The sequence below is a fragment of the Strigops habroptila genome, chromosome 4 (genome assembly GCF_004027225.2).
Source record: "Strigops habroptila isolate Jane chromosome 4, bStrHab1.2.pri, whole genome shotgun sequence".
NCBI lineage: Eukaryota > Metazoa > Chordata > Aves > Psittaciformes > Psittacidae > Strigops > Strigops habroptila.
Window position 1 is genome coordinate 58,372,267 of NC_046358.1, and position 15,361 is coordinate 58,387,627.

Here is a 15,361-nt window from a genome sequence, read left to right on the forward strand (position 1 = left end):
TTAACACCCACAAAAGAAGTTAGTGCAGCTAAGCTGATGCACTGCGCTAAACTACACACGAGTGTTCCTGCATGGCTAGGTGTCAGGATTATAGAAGAAAAAAGTCACTAATATCATATTGCTCACAGTCCAGCCATTGACAGAAGCTCTGGGCAGTCAATATTTCAAGGAATTGAAGTTCAATTTCAAATGACCTGTTCAGACCAAAGGCTAAACAAACTGATTTGCCATTAACCTGTATCAACAGTGTAGATTTAAATGAGAACCTTGCAATATCATAAAGTCATAGAACAGCCCTTGGAAGTGACCTTGAAATACTATCTGGTCCAACCTTTCATGGGAGAGGGAGCCTAAATAATTTTATTCTGAAGTCTTCAAGAAAGGAAAGACATGAATCAATGACTATGTTTTAGGCTGTTTCCACATTTAAACATTATGCTTAGCTACTTCTGTGACAATATTTTTTTCCTAAAAAAATGGGAACTGTAAAGATTTTTCTAAGAAATTTTGAAGGTATGCATAAAAATATATTCCCACTAAACTACATTAATTTTCTTAAAATTACAAACAAAATTCCAGTAGAAGAAGTTTCAGTGCTGTTGGGATACATATTGCAACTTATTGCTGCCTCTAGATTGGGATAGAATTTCACACATTAAAGGCCTCTACCAGAAGACAAAATATATTTGTACCATTTTTCCTCCCAGAATAAAATCTGTAAGTCTATTCTTGTCTCTCCTTGTATTCCTTTGAAATACTGAGCCAAGCGGCCATCAAAGTGAAGTTAAAGTAGGTTTTGGATTTTTAATTTTATTTCCCCTCCTCTTACCTCTTTCTGCCACTTCGCTATGTGATGAGGTCCTGGATAGCTGACTTTGTAAGCGTTCTATTTCTGCATCTTTAAGAGCTAATTGCTCCTGAAGCTGGGCTATCTCAGCCTGAAAGAGAGTAAACAAATTCAGAATAACATCATCACCGATGCTCTATGATTCTTTCCCACGAACTAGAAGAGTTCTAAGCATAATACTTCACTTTGATTGATGTCCCGTTCCTGATCCAGGACACTTCATAAACACTATAACAAGTGTACATATTTCATGGTGTAACTGTCCTATTCCTTTTACAGAAGCTCACTTTTTCCAATTCAATTAGCTCTTGATGAACAGAGACTTACAGAAAGGTAAAATTTTCAAGGAGTCATGCAGGTAAAGAAATTCTGGAAAGCTCTCAGTGCTACAATGCTGGTCATATAATAATGACTATTATGGGGCAACTCCCGAGTTTCGCGTGAAGACCACTAGAAGATAACAAAGCTTTTTTTGCAAGATCCTGGTTTTTACCCTAGTTACTAATTAATATAACTGAGAATCTACAAATGCTAAGTCCTCTTCTCAGCAGGGTAACAAAATTGTTCTTCCTCACATCAGACACTACAGCAAATAGGCTAGAAGCAAAGTATGGCATGGAAAACAACATATATACCACAAAATACCAATGGTTCATTTACACTTACTGCAATTTGTGCTGCCACTAGAGTGGGATAGAACATCACACATTAAAGACCTCAACAATACAGAAGGAGAAGAATTCTGTGACTGTCCAGCTTGAAAAACACTGACTTTCAAATCTTTTTCCTATCTATGAGAAACACTGTCAACAGCATACTTTACTAAGTTAGTAGTTTCATTAAGATTTTCTTCAGCAGTCTTAAAGCCTTTCTGTATCAGCCTTCTGCATTTCCCCAGCAAAAGCATACAAACCTCCTTGCAGAAAAGAAAATAAAGAAATAAAAGAAAGAAAGGAAACAGACAAACGAATAAATGACTTATGTGACCAGTTACTCAAATTACTAAAAGAAAGCAAAACACCAAACAATGGGGAAAAACATGGACTAACTTACTCTAATACACAAACTTATTTTCACCAGGAAGCAAGCAGCTCTGCCTGCAATTGCATATGGAATAGAAGAATCTGCCTTGTCGCATCTCTGAAGGGCTCCTACACTTTCCAGTGACTAATATGCTTTTTATATCCAGCCATGGAAATATTCCAATTTTTCATCTAAGAAACTGGAGCAACAGGAAGACAAAAGCTGCAGACATCTTAATACCAGATTTGGATTTGGCTCCCCTGGTCTATTTGATCTCATAGCTCTTTTAAGTTCTGTCTTTTTCCTTTAATGTTTCATTCCCGTCATCTCTTAAATTATTTTTCTGCTTCCTCTCTCTTTCCCTGTAGTTTTCTTCCTTTCTAGTCCTGCATCTTCTCTTGCTCTTCTTTCTTATTTCACTCCTATACTTTCCATAATTCTTATCTGTCTTGGCAACTGGCCACAGGCCACAATACTTGAGAAAATATTTTCCCAAAGACTGTTCCTATCCACCACTTCAGAGAAAACATTTTCATGGATACAAAAGCTACGATCTTACTAGGAAAAAAACATGACAACGACATTTCATAGAACATTTCAATATTCATCTGAGAATTCTCAAAAGAAAGAAATGCTAATACAAATAATAGCTGTCTGTCATTTCAGGATCAAGCTATCAAGTATTAAAAAGAAAACTCAGTTTAATAATTCAAAATGTTTTTCCAAGATCCAACCACAACTCAGAGTCGGTCATTCATATGAATTCAGGGATTAAAGTACTACACAACTGAAAGGAGATGTGATTACAGCACAAAAGTGTACAGGGAAAAATAATAAGGTTCTTCTTAATCTAAATGAATTTTAATCTAAAAGAAAGGGCTAAAAATTCAAACTAGAAATAAAGATCAACTGTTTAACAATGAGAATGTTGAACTAGAAAAAATAATTATTGGGGAAAATAATGAAATGTTTCAGATGTGAAGTTTCTCCAGATTAGGACCCAACAGCTTTCCAGGATTTAAGGTCGACAGAAGGGTAAGGCAGCTATGCACTTTGACATAAATGAAGTCAAAGCAGATGATCTAATAATGTATTTTGGGCTTAATGTCTATTAAAATTAATTCCACACTAAGTGAACACCCAACCAACTTTGTATGTCTCTTCAATCTGGAAGGCAGATTCCACAGAAGCTTGTTACCATTACACGAATAAAACACAGAAAAATTTCAAAGAGGCCTTTCCTCACAACAAGTCTTTTGCAAGTCAAAAGGCCTTTTTGATTTTTTTTTTTTAATAAGAATTATCAAAAGTTAGAATATTGGAAACTGCAGGGAGGAAGCAAAAAGCACAAAAAGGAGCTACAAAAACTTTAAACCAAAATGCACATTCCAAAGATGGCTGAAGAAAACTTGGCTCATAGTAGGCCCTGACATAAGGCAATTGTAAGAAGAGTAAATATTGCCCTTTCCAGCTGCAATGTCTGTCATTAGTAAATGCTAAGTATTCTGCTTACTTTAGTTGCTTTTAATTTCCATTCATACTGATTTCTTTCATTTTCCAGTTCTTCCACTTTAATTTTGAGGTGTCTAAGTTCCTGTAGCAAACCCTGCAAAGGAAGAACAGCAGGTATAAGTAAGATTTCTCTGGTAGTTAGTAATTATTTATAGTCCTGAATTAAAGACCATGCATGAACCACACAGTAATGACCACTGAACCACCATATTAAAAACTGTGACCTAATCTCAGAGACAAAAAACTATTTTGAATTGAAAGATAAGGAATACTTGCTCAAACTGTCCACTTGAAATTATGAACAAATTTCCTATCTGATAGCTGATCCTGGTGAAGTCATGTGTGTCTTGGTGAAAATGAGCCAAAAATCTGCAACTGCAGTCTCATATAACATTAACTATCAAGGTTTTGTTGTGAGGTGTGTGTTTTGGTTTTGTCTCATTTTGTTTTTAAGCCACCTCGTAAAGTAAGCAGAAACATGCAGTGCTAAAACACTACCAGACTACCAACTTTAATCAAAGTGACAATCCTTGCCCCAAACAGGTGTTTAAACTGCTTACCAAGAAAAGTAACACTAAGACAAAATAGTATCTAGCAAGCTACAGGCATTTAATACCATACACATACAGTCAAATACGACTACAAATATGCTACTTTCAGCGTTGATGTTTGCGACTTTGCAAACTGAGTTGAGGTAGCAGAGAGCTGCAACCTACCAGAGTTCCTACCCTTCTCTTCCTATTCCTCTACTCCTAAGAGATGAAGTTGTCTCTTAAATATCACTCTGACAAGACCAAATGTCTTAAAATGAACTCAGGAAAGGAAAAATTTGGAAGCTTAACCCAATTTTGGAATGCTGTATAGTATATAGGTTGAACAGTCATACTAATATCTTGGATTAAATTGTTTATTTTGAATGACTCCCAGATTTGACTCTCATGACTTCTCCAATATGCGGCTTAGAGTATAGTCTAGTAGTTCGCTAATCAGTTCTGGACAGAGGCAAGCTCAGAAAAATAGCACTATTTTCAAAATAGGCATCATGCCCAAATGAGTTATTTTTGTAAAATAAACCTATGAGAAAAATTACCGAAAAACTCCCTCACAATATAAGCAGATTACTTATAAAATGAGTTCTGGGGATCCAAATTGTAACCAAAGAGATGTGGCAACTAAAGCAAACATTAAAATGGAAATTTTCAGGCATACCAGTATCATGCCACCTTCTGTAAATTTAAGCAGTTTAGGCAAAGTAGCTTTTGTTTTGACATGTGAGAGTTTTGATCAACTACAACTAGGATCTGTAATGTAAATTCAAAAACACTTTTCTGGTAACTGCTAATGTCAAATAAGAAAGAAAAATGTGCTTGGTTTGCTATTTTAAAGGTATAAGCAGAATATTTTTATTATAGCTCTTTCCATTCATTTTAGCATTATCATTAGAAAAAGAAAGGACACATTCCTTCCAGCTGCAGTCTACACATTTCTGATACTCTTACCTGAAACTGTATTTCATACCTGTGTAAAGCTTTTAGGATATTCAAGAATAAATAATATGTGTTTAGAGGACTGGTTAGGGTGCACCACCATGCACAACTAGGGTGACATTACTGTGAGAAAAACTAGCAAACTACCAAACCATGCTAGCATGCTGCATATCAAACAGATAAATCTCAACTATGGAAAAAACCCCAACCCCCCAAATAATTAATTAGAAAAACCCCAACCCGCACACCACACCAGCACTACAGACTTACAAGTACAATTAAATCAACAAAAAACCTGAAAGAAGTGCTTAGGTCTTACAGATACCTGTGCTTTAGTAGACAGACATCAAATGACCTAATTTATTAATTGGGGGTGGGGTGTGTGGGGTGGTTTCTTTTTTGTTGTTGTAATTTTTAAGACCACCTCACTCTTCGCTAATGAAAACCACAAAGATTAATGCCAGTAATGCACAACACAATCCTGGTTAGCAGAATTTAGTTTCTGCAAGAGTAGAGAAGCAGCAATACACAGGCTAAAGCGTACTTCTCGTACATCACACTGAGAACAATACTTCTGGCTGAGAGTCTCTACCACTGATCTTGGACTAGATTGAGGACTATTAGGTGTCAAGTCTGGTTTCCTATCTTGAGAATTCCTTTCTTGGATTCTACTAGTAATTTCCAGCTGCAGTCTACACATCTGCTCCTGTAGCTCACTGATCAGGTTCACTACTGACTGAAAACATGGGAAGAAAGGAAAAAAAAAAAGAGACAAAAAAAGATTAAAAAAAAAGTGAGAAAGAAAACAATGCAAAGAAGACTTCTACAGTTGCAGCACAAAGAAATGCATGAAGCACATCAAAGGCAAACCAAAAAAAACCCCAAAAGATTATGTATTTTCCTTCTGTTAAAGTATATGTGAATGGATATAAATCTGGAATATTGCACAGAGCTACAGGTTACATAGAACAGAGTCTATATTCCAGACTAATTCATGATTCTGATTCTAATGTAAAATCAAAATTTGGCCCCTCAGTTTTGGAAGCTTATACAGTCACGTGAAGTCTGATATCAGGAAGAACTGGAACAGAGGCACACTCTGAGTGTGGCTCAGAGGCAAACTTTTGCTGAAACGGGAATTGATTCCATTCATTTATGCAGCCAAATCATTCACTAGGAAACAATTGCTAAGTGCTCAGTGGGGGCCATAACCTACTCCTCACAATTTATACACAGAAATTACTAGTAAAGTAATTCTGCTTCCAGGTCCAGCATGGGTCAGAAAAATAACCCCATTACTAGCTTGCTAGCTAGGCAGTATTTTGACATGGAGAAAGAGTTAAGCAACATAGTTAGGAGAAATCAAAGGATACCACATAAGAAAAAGTAATTAAAGTGCACCAATTTGCTTGCCAGCTTCTTGGATTTGTGTGTTTCAGTGATACAAACAAAAAAAAAAAATCCAGCTACAGAAAGCAAACCAAAGATAAGTATTAAAATCTATATAACATTTCACTTAAATTCCCTAACTCAGTAGCAAACAGTGATGGGTAATTTCTCAGGTATTACAAGTTTGGAGTGCCTTTCTCTTAATTTTCACATACTTTAACAACATTTGTTACGTGATTTCTCAATCTTCTCAACTAGAATAAATTTGAGGAGATTAATCCATCTCCAAAAGGGGGGGAAAGATTTTAGTGGACAGGGCAACAGAAGACATGGCACGTTTTTTAAAATTTTCTTCTTTACAATGCACAAAAGCCCTCTCACCTTCTCAACCCTCTGGTGAATCAATAATCACAAAGCTAGAGAACAGCTACTGCAAGGGCAAGACACTATTCCAACCAGGTAAGTATATAACACAACCAATCTCAAACTGCATCAGCATCCACAGTCAACTTCAAACATTCACAAAGATTTCCTTTCAACACTGTATGTGTCAGTCAGGCACAAGAGTGCCACATCAATTATTTTTTCAAGGGCACTGTGTTTAAAATGAAATTCAGAAAAACAGTTGCATATATTTAACTTACATATTACTCTTAATCAGGATCACAATGTCTGATGCTCATACTCTTTCATCCAACCAACTCTTAATGTATGTAAATGAGGATTAGTTCCATAAACAATCAAATTAGAAAGAATACTGGCTACATTAGCCATTTTGCAGCAACACAATAGGACACTGGTGGGGAGAACCTTATCTAACTCATCCTCTTATTGGAGCACTGCAAAGCAGAACATCTGTAGTACTAGCTGTATTCTAGATACTAGCCACAACCCCTCCATCTTCCATGCTTCAATCTTGCTTCTTTTTTTACCATCATCGCCAGAATCAGATACCTCACTGAGCAGTACCAACTGGCGATCACTAGAATCATCAGGACACACATCTATCTCCCTTGCTTTCTTTCAAGAACCAAGGCTTTGACAGAGAACACAACCCATACAAGGATCTGAAGGACTGCTCTAACAAGATGCACAGACTTTTGAGCACAAACTGACAGCTACCTCAGTTGTGGCAACTTGGGAGAGTTCAGAAACACTTTTGCTGCTGCCTTATAATTTTTTTCTCTATTGCCTCACATTAAAAACAGGAATTGGAAACACTCTGCGTCCACACAGACTTCCCTCAGGGCAAACTTGACAGCACAGAAATGACAGAAATCCTTACCCAGTGAAGCATAAGAAGTCTATGGAGGAGAAACAGATTAACTCCAGCTGCAATATATGCCTTTACAGTTTTTTTTAGTTTCAAGGTAGAAAAGGTTTCTCTTTTTGAGATTCCTTCATAGCATGAAAATTTATTAACATTAACATACTGTATCTTGAATTTGATTCAGGTGAGACAACACAGCAGACTCCCCAGTGGGAGTCAGCGGCTCGCTGACTCAAGTTTCTTTGAAACTGCAAGAAACTATGCACTAGATATTTAATTCAGAATATTCTGAATAATCTACACAAGAACCACAAAACACTTCCCAACAGCTTACAGCAAGCTTCAGATCCTTAGTAAGAAAAAGCAAAACCAACTAAACTTACCCTATGCTAAAAAAGAAAATGTAGGACAGAGGAAGGGCTGTTAAGCAAGTTGAAATGGCCAATCACTTCTGCAGTCTCCTGGTAGTGATAGGTCTCTTTTGTCTATGTTCAGGTAAGGCAGGCATCTGGGCTGTGCTAATCACTTGATCATTCATACCTTGCTGCATTAAGAAAACACACTTTCAAATTTTTTAAGGCTTCTCAGGTAAGAGAAAAGCTACACAAACTCCCTCAGGTGGGATTTCAGAAACCTTCACAGCATTGCTGTGGCAAAAGTAGAATATTATTCCACAAAAAAGGAATTAAAATGACAAAGTCAAGAGTGAGAGAGTCCATTTACAAGCAGCTATTCTTCTAGTCCCTGTGTTATATATATAAATAAATGGCACTTTAAATTTAGCATGCGCTTTTGAAGAGCCAGAGACAAGTGGCATTCAGTGTGAAATTAATACCTTTGAGATTAGAGATGCTTGATAAACTCCTTGCTGCTAACTAAAACCAAATTTAAACAACAGCTGCACAAGATAGAGTGAAATGAACCTGACACATTAAAACTTGCTCATATTTAGAAGGATATCTTAATTCGCTTTGTTTCCCCCAACCCAACCAGAGAAATAATTCTATAGCTAAATTCCATGTGATGGAAACAGCTGCTGTGAAATAAGCCACCACAAAATTAGAGTACAGAGCAAACATGTTTCAGCTGAATTATTCTGCAATGTCACATTTAATTTTAAACTTTTTAAAAGCCATAATTTTATTTAGAAACGGCAAGGTCAGTCACTGAGTATAATTAACAAGCTGTTTGAAACCGTTTCACTACTGGATACCTCTGTAACACATGCACTAGGGTGAAAACTCGGGACTATTACCTTCTGATAGTAGCAAATCTATCAAATCCTATTACCTTCTGATAGTAGCAAATCTATCAGATCTCACCTCTGTCAATCCTAAACTCAGTCTTGAAAGCAGCAATTGGCCAGCTGCAATCTATAAAAAAGGCTCTAACACTGTCACTCATAGCTTTATTCCACTTATTCAAAGATACTAATTGCAATTTCATTTGAGGTATTATACCTATAAGAGCATGTTGAAGAAGCTACAACATTCAGAGATACAATTACAGCAACATTGATTTCATTTGGACACTGTCAGTTTGGAGAACCGTCTCATTCTGAAGCAAGTAGGTTACCACAACACAACTGTGTATGCATAAATGAGAGCAAACTAAAGGCAGACTGAGTACCTAAAAACGGCTTATTCACTAGAAAGATATAGTTGGGCAGTGGAGGCAGGAAGTTCAGGAAGACACCCAAACTATTACCAAATTTAAGCAGCAGTCTAACAGTATAAAGAAAACATTAATAAATTTCATTCTTATGTTTGAAAAAGTGTTTGTATTGAAAAATCAGTGAAATTTACAATAAAAGGAGCTGTAACAGAGTTAAAGCATTAGAATTCAAGTAAGCATCCAATTCAACTGAAAGCAACCCCTGTTTATTTTTACAAATTGGATTGATGTTTATGCAGGACAATCTGAAGTAATTTTTTAAATGGCTCAACAAGCAAACTAGAAACACTGTTTATTTCCCACAGCTTTACTTACTCATTTTTCTTGCGTTGTATACACGGGTTTGCAACTTTCAACAGGGCAGAAATCTAATCACATCTTGGGGTTGTTAATAATTCAGGGCATACTTAACACAATGATTCTCAACTTTTCCATCAGATTAGAAGCCTTTTCCATCTCAGTGGGAACATTTCCTATCACTCAGCAATACAGCAAAGGCTTCCAGGCCCAATAACGTTCAACTTTTCCATCCAGGGGGGTCACACACCTTGTTGCAGTATCAAAAGAATTTCACAGCTCATAGCCTCATACTTACCACAGGCCCAGACCTACTTAAAAGTTCTGTCAATGCAAATGCACTCAAAATCTTTGTTGCCTTCCAGAAGTCAGGCTGACCGTGCATGTCCTGCAATAATTTAGGCACCCTCATCCCATTACATGTTGAACACCAGGAAGAGCTGAAGGCCTCTCAGAAAGGCAGCTACTGAGAGAAGGCTGCAATCTGTAGCAATTACGTGCTGCACAGACCTGTTTAGATTTTCAGGTAGTATGAGACAATTATGGGTGAAGGAGCACAAGGCAGCCATAGATGGTAAAAACAGCAGCTGGTGCCTCCCTGGCTTGCAACCTCTGCCAGAGATTGCTCTCTTTAAGCTATCTTTTGATCTCTAAAGAAAACTTCTGAGGATACATAAGTCAAAAACCAAACACACTCCAAACATATTATGTCACTGCAGGTAAACTACTTATGCATAGTTATCAAATATTCCACTAGCGATGTTATGGAGATCAAACAGTTTTCTAACATCGCCTGGATTTCAAATTCTCCTGTGTCAACATGGAAGTTTTTTCAGTCAGCAATGTATGAATTTTGGACCTAGCAATCCTCCCTTGCCAGATAATCCTCTTCTGTTAGTTGGTTCCCTCACAGGACCATTGAGTAGGGAAACACATGGCAATTCATATGAATTACTTTCTTCATAATCACTTTCCTTCCCAGCTCCCACCTGCTGCTCACTTCCATGATTCCCTGTTCATGTTTCCCTGTTTTACATTCTCTTTCTTAATCAATATGGTAAAAAGCAAAGCTTCTTTGATGACCAGAACTCTCCACATATGAAGGGGAATAAGGATTAGAATTGCCTCCAATCCACATAATTCTTTTTTTCCACTATTTTATTATGTAACCACAAGGGGAAAGACTTATTTGAGGAATATGCCCTGCCCCTTGTCTTTCCCTCCCAAGTGCCATGAATGCATTGAAATCACCCAGGGTGATCATCTAAGTGTTTGTAGCACCACTGATACTAGTGAGCTGACAAGTCTTCTCTGCCACATAAACAAGGAAATAGAAGAGCTCTGGTAGGCCTCACATGGCCATGCCAGTCAAGCTCATGTGAAAAGGAAAGGGTTAAGTGAATGGCAACTATAATGTATGCTTCTGGAAGGGACTCTGTGCCTTGATTAAAGCCAAACGGCAACCTCTGAAGCATAATGAGAGAGGGGAAAACAAACCACATCCCCAAAAAAGCATAATCATATTCTTCACAGAATTCACAGGATCAATGGCATGGATGGAAAATCCTACTGCATGCCTGAGCTCAAATGTTCAGGTGCATGACGGCATACCATAGACACGTGATAGAAGAAAAAAGAAGCCAACCTAAGGAAAGAAACTCACCTCAGCTTTGGTCTGTTTCTCTTCATATTCACTCTGCTCCTTTTCCATACCAACCAGCTTAATCTTCAGGTCTGAAACTTCAGCCATTAGATCTAATTTCTGAGTCTCTAGTGATGTTCGACTTAGCAACTCCTGAAATATAAGCAGAACATTTTCTTTGGTTATTTAATTGAACACTGACAGAATGCTACATGATTTATTGGCAGATCCATACTAAAGCCTCTATCCCATTGTTTAACACTTTCAATACTAAAGCAAAATGATTCTCTTAAAGTAACAATTGCTATTGCTTTACAATGGAAAAAACCACAGCAAGATAGCTCTGATGTAAGCATCTGCTGCTGGCAGAAAAAGTAACTAAAACAAAACAAAGGATTACTGGCAAATTCAAATTAAAGCATATTTCTCTACCTCACTTCACAGCATCTATACTATGACCTATTTGAACTGTGTGTTTCTCAGGTTCTGCAGCTGTTTTCATGTAAACATTCTCCCATGTGTTAATCACTAAGCCACTGTGTCCTCTGCCATGTTTCAAGAAAACGTGTGGCAGAGTTAATCCCCAGGCAAGCCATGAAATCAGAAAACAATACTAAGGCTAGCCAAACACAAACCTACATAACGCCACATGTTACAAAAGAGTTGGCTACTTCCTAAAATACTCATCAGACAAAGCTGTGTTTTAGTATTACAATTAAACACTTCAGAACTTCTTACGATGCGTTGTTTGATAAAGGATATATTACAGAATAAGCACCCTAACCGAAATAGAGTACCAAAGACAAGCAACAATTCAGCAATAATGCTAGTAGTACTTGGAAGTTTACACCACGTAGAACTTTCTAACTTTTGAAGGCTACACACTGTGGAGGGAACAGCAGTGAATAAAAAGTGGTATCCTCAAACTGGAAACTGAAAGGCAATATCTAAACTGAGTAACAGCGTAAAGGAGAAACAATTGGCTATGAGTTTTGCTTGTGTACCCGAAGTCTGTTTTTGAGGTTGCAGAGAAAAGTGTACTTTGGACCCACTGATATCATTGTGTTTGGAAAACATTCAGTATTCACCTTCACTGCATCTTTCAAAATATCTTCCAAAATACAACAGAATTTAATGTTAATGCTTCTGCTGGCCTCCATTTTCAAAGAGGGGGAAAAAAACTCCAAACCATTCAGGACTTTAAACCTTACTGAAAAATCAATATTTTAAGTGCCTAATCAATTTTTATAAAAGAACATTGGTTTCTGAATGGTTAAAAAATTTACGTTAATTCATAACTAATATTAGTGTTTTCATCATGTGAAACACACTGAGGACTCACAGCAGATTCTGCTTTGAATTACATAGAAGTGACTTAACCGAAGTTGCCATAGCTATTCTGAATCTATGCTGATGCTACTGAGTGATCAGAAACTGCTCTGTCTGTCACCCTTTTCTCATGTCTTCCTCTCTCATAAACTGCACAGTATGTTGCAGACCATGTCCTGTAGCCACAGAAGCCACAAAGGTTATTTAAAAAATTATATATTTAAAGTGTATTTGGAACCTAAATCTACTCTACAAGTGAATTGGTTTAGTCTGCTGGGGAATACTGCCCAAAATAAAAATAGTACTGAACTTGCATCTGCATTGCAACACTAATTATCTAAGCCACCCACTATTCCCAGTGCCATGGCCATTCCTGCTGACATTGACGATATTTGTGTATGGGTGGGAAAATAAACAGAAATGTAGTCTCATGATTTGGTTTTTTTCCTCTAAATGAAATAAATCAAGCACTGATCAGGAAAAGACAGTGCACTGCCTTTTTTTATTGAGAAACTCTAAGAGGCAGTTACCCAATGAAATCCCTCTAGTAGGTGCTTTCTACAAAGGTGAGTACAAATTACAATTATAATTACAAATAACTCCTCTATCTTCCAGAAAGATGCTAATTTGCACAAGTTCCAGCAGTACATTCCAATCCAGACTGGAACAGGCTCTGCACAGCTGCGAACATATCAGACTTCTGAAAATAAAGACATAGCTATAAATGAGAACTTTGGTATGAAATAAGGCCACTGAATACCAAAAAGGCTGGCAGGGTGAGGTGACCTTGGCCCCCTGGGAAGACTCTATTCACTGTTGAACTAAAACATCACTTAGATTTTTTTTTTTTGGCACTGACATGGTATTCCATGATACAACAGGAAGATTTCTGAGTAAGACAAGGAGACATGGCATCCCTCTAGAGATTTTTAATAAAAGATCTACCCTTCGAGCACACCATCTGGCATTACTCCTTATTTTTTCTATAGACCTTCAAATTACACTTAGTTATGCAAGAGAGACAAATAGCTCGCTCCTCTGAGTTTGGTAGCTCCATGTGATCACCTGGTATAAGTGTGCATTAAGGCAGCTGATGTTTGGGATGGTTTTTTTTAATCAACTCAAACAAAATTTTGCAGTTTGCTCTGAAGATGGAGAACCAGATTCCCAGCTAGTGTGAACTGGCATAAAACTCTTGCCTTAAAATAGACAAAATAGCTAACTATCCCTAGTTTGTTTTCAGTGAAGCTACACTGATTTAAAACAGCTGGCAATTTCTCTTGCATCTAAAGAGTCTAACTTTTGCTTTGAAAGAAAGTGCCGTTTAAAGTAAATGTCCCCTCTTGAAATGGTAACATCTGGAAGCAATTATTTTCATCTTCAAGCAGATGCTCACAGTGAACAGCTCGTTAAGAATGTGACCCATTTTGTTACAGAGAAATTATGGTGTATTTCAGTGGTATGATGCAATTTGAATTCAGCCAGAATAAATATGCAATTGTAAGAAAAGAAAACATAAATTTATGTTATTGGATTTAAAGCAAAAATGATACTATAAGACAGGCAAAATGGTAATTTGGGCTGAAGCAGCTTTAGGAGGATCTTACAGAGCTGAAGTACAGAACAGAAATAAAACATATCTTAGAGAACCTTATTTGTAAAACAAGATACTTGTTTTTAATTTTAAAATGTGCTGAAAGTATAGTTTCATTGCTCAAAGTTCTCTTTTCAAAACCCAACTTTTAAATTTAAAAATTAAGGGAAAACTATTTTCAAGTAGAAAAATTACAAAGACGAGTCACGCAGAAGCTACAGTATGCATGTACCAGACAGATCAATGAACAGCAAACTATTTCCAAATGCAATTGTATTTTTAAAATCTACACTGTATACTTTTAAAGTATTTAATCATGTGTTTCAATATTCCAAATGAAACTGAGGCACATGCTGTATATATAACTTGCACATTGTGTTGTCTTGGAAATACATAATTCTTATAAAAGAGCTTATAAAATTTAACATGACAGAAAATAGCTTAGAAAGAGGATACTACACTTTTCTACACTGTCAGCTGCAAGCACAGAAAATTCCAGGATATTTAGCACTCCACAAAACAGAAGGAACAATCATGCCATACACTGATTGAGAAACCATACGTAAGATTTTAGTCAAGTGAGAGGAAAAAAACACCCAAAGATCCCATTTTGCACTTGTGCACTGTTCAAAATACAACACTCAAAAATTTCATACTTTTCATCCTTACTAAAATAAAAAAAGGGAGACAGAAAGACCTACTAAGCTACCCATCTGGTAAGCAAACTTCAGCAAGAACCACTGCTAATGAGGACTGCCCATTTCAAGTGCTGTGTGTCAGCTGTGGTAGAAATGATATTTGCTTAACTGAAAACACAGCTGAAAGCAATGTACATGTGTAATCACCATGAAATGGTGCAAGTTAGTAGCAGAGAGTGAATTACAGCCCTCCAATTCATCATTTGCCCATTATATAGTTAAGCAACAGACAGCTTCCCACTTCATTGCCAATTCGAACAGCCCTTTGCCTTCGCCTGATGAGCAGATTCATGCCTACATTAACTGTAAAATAACAAAGCGGTGTAGTGCTCACCTGTATAGATATGCTGCACAACTTGGGAGCACACACTGGAAACCTTATGCCTCACCCCAGAGCAGCACAGAGCATGCTTCAAAATCTGAAACACTAAGCTAGTTTCTGGCAAGAAGTTACTGCATGCTATAAACAAGTGCTGAAATTCATCTAAGATCAGATAACTCAGGCAACTGAAAGTTGAAGGAATGATCTTTGCCGGCCAGCAAAGTTCCTGAGAAGCAAACAGATACATGCTAGATTTATACCCTGCAACCAAGACAGG

General features: G+C 37.1%; 1 protein-coding gene across 9 annotated transcripts in view; it reads right to left on the bottom strand.

The window, feature by feature from the left end:
- The window catches only part of PPFIBP2 (PPFIA binding protein 2), a 107,024-nt gene that overhangs the window by 25,417 nt on the left and 66,246 nt on the right, over positions 1 to 15,361 (bottom strand). For all 9 annotated transcript variants that reach the window (XR_003990916.1, XM_030482517.1, XM_030482520.1 and 6 more), the window contains 3 exons: positions 11,163 to 11,294; positions 3,384 to 3,476; positions 830 to 938 (listed from right to left, as the gene is read on the bottom strand). Coding sequence is in view for 8 of the 9 variants with exons in the window: in XM_030482517.1 (XP_030338377.1) it covers positions 830 to 938; positions 3,384 to 3,476; positions 11,163 to 11,294 (334 nt within the window). In the remaining variant the exon portion in view is untranslated. The remainder of the gene's footprint in view (positions 1 to 829; positions 939 to 3,383; positions 3,477 to 11,162; positions 11,295 to 15,361) is intronic.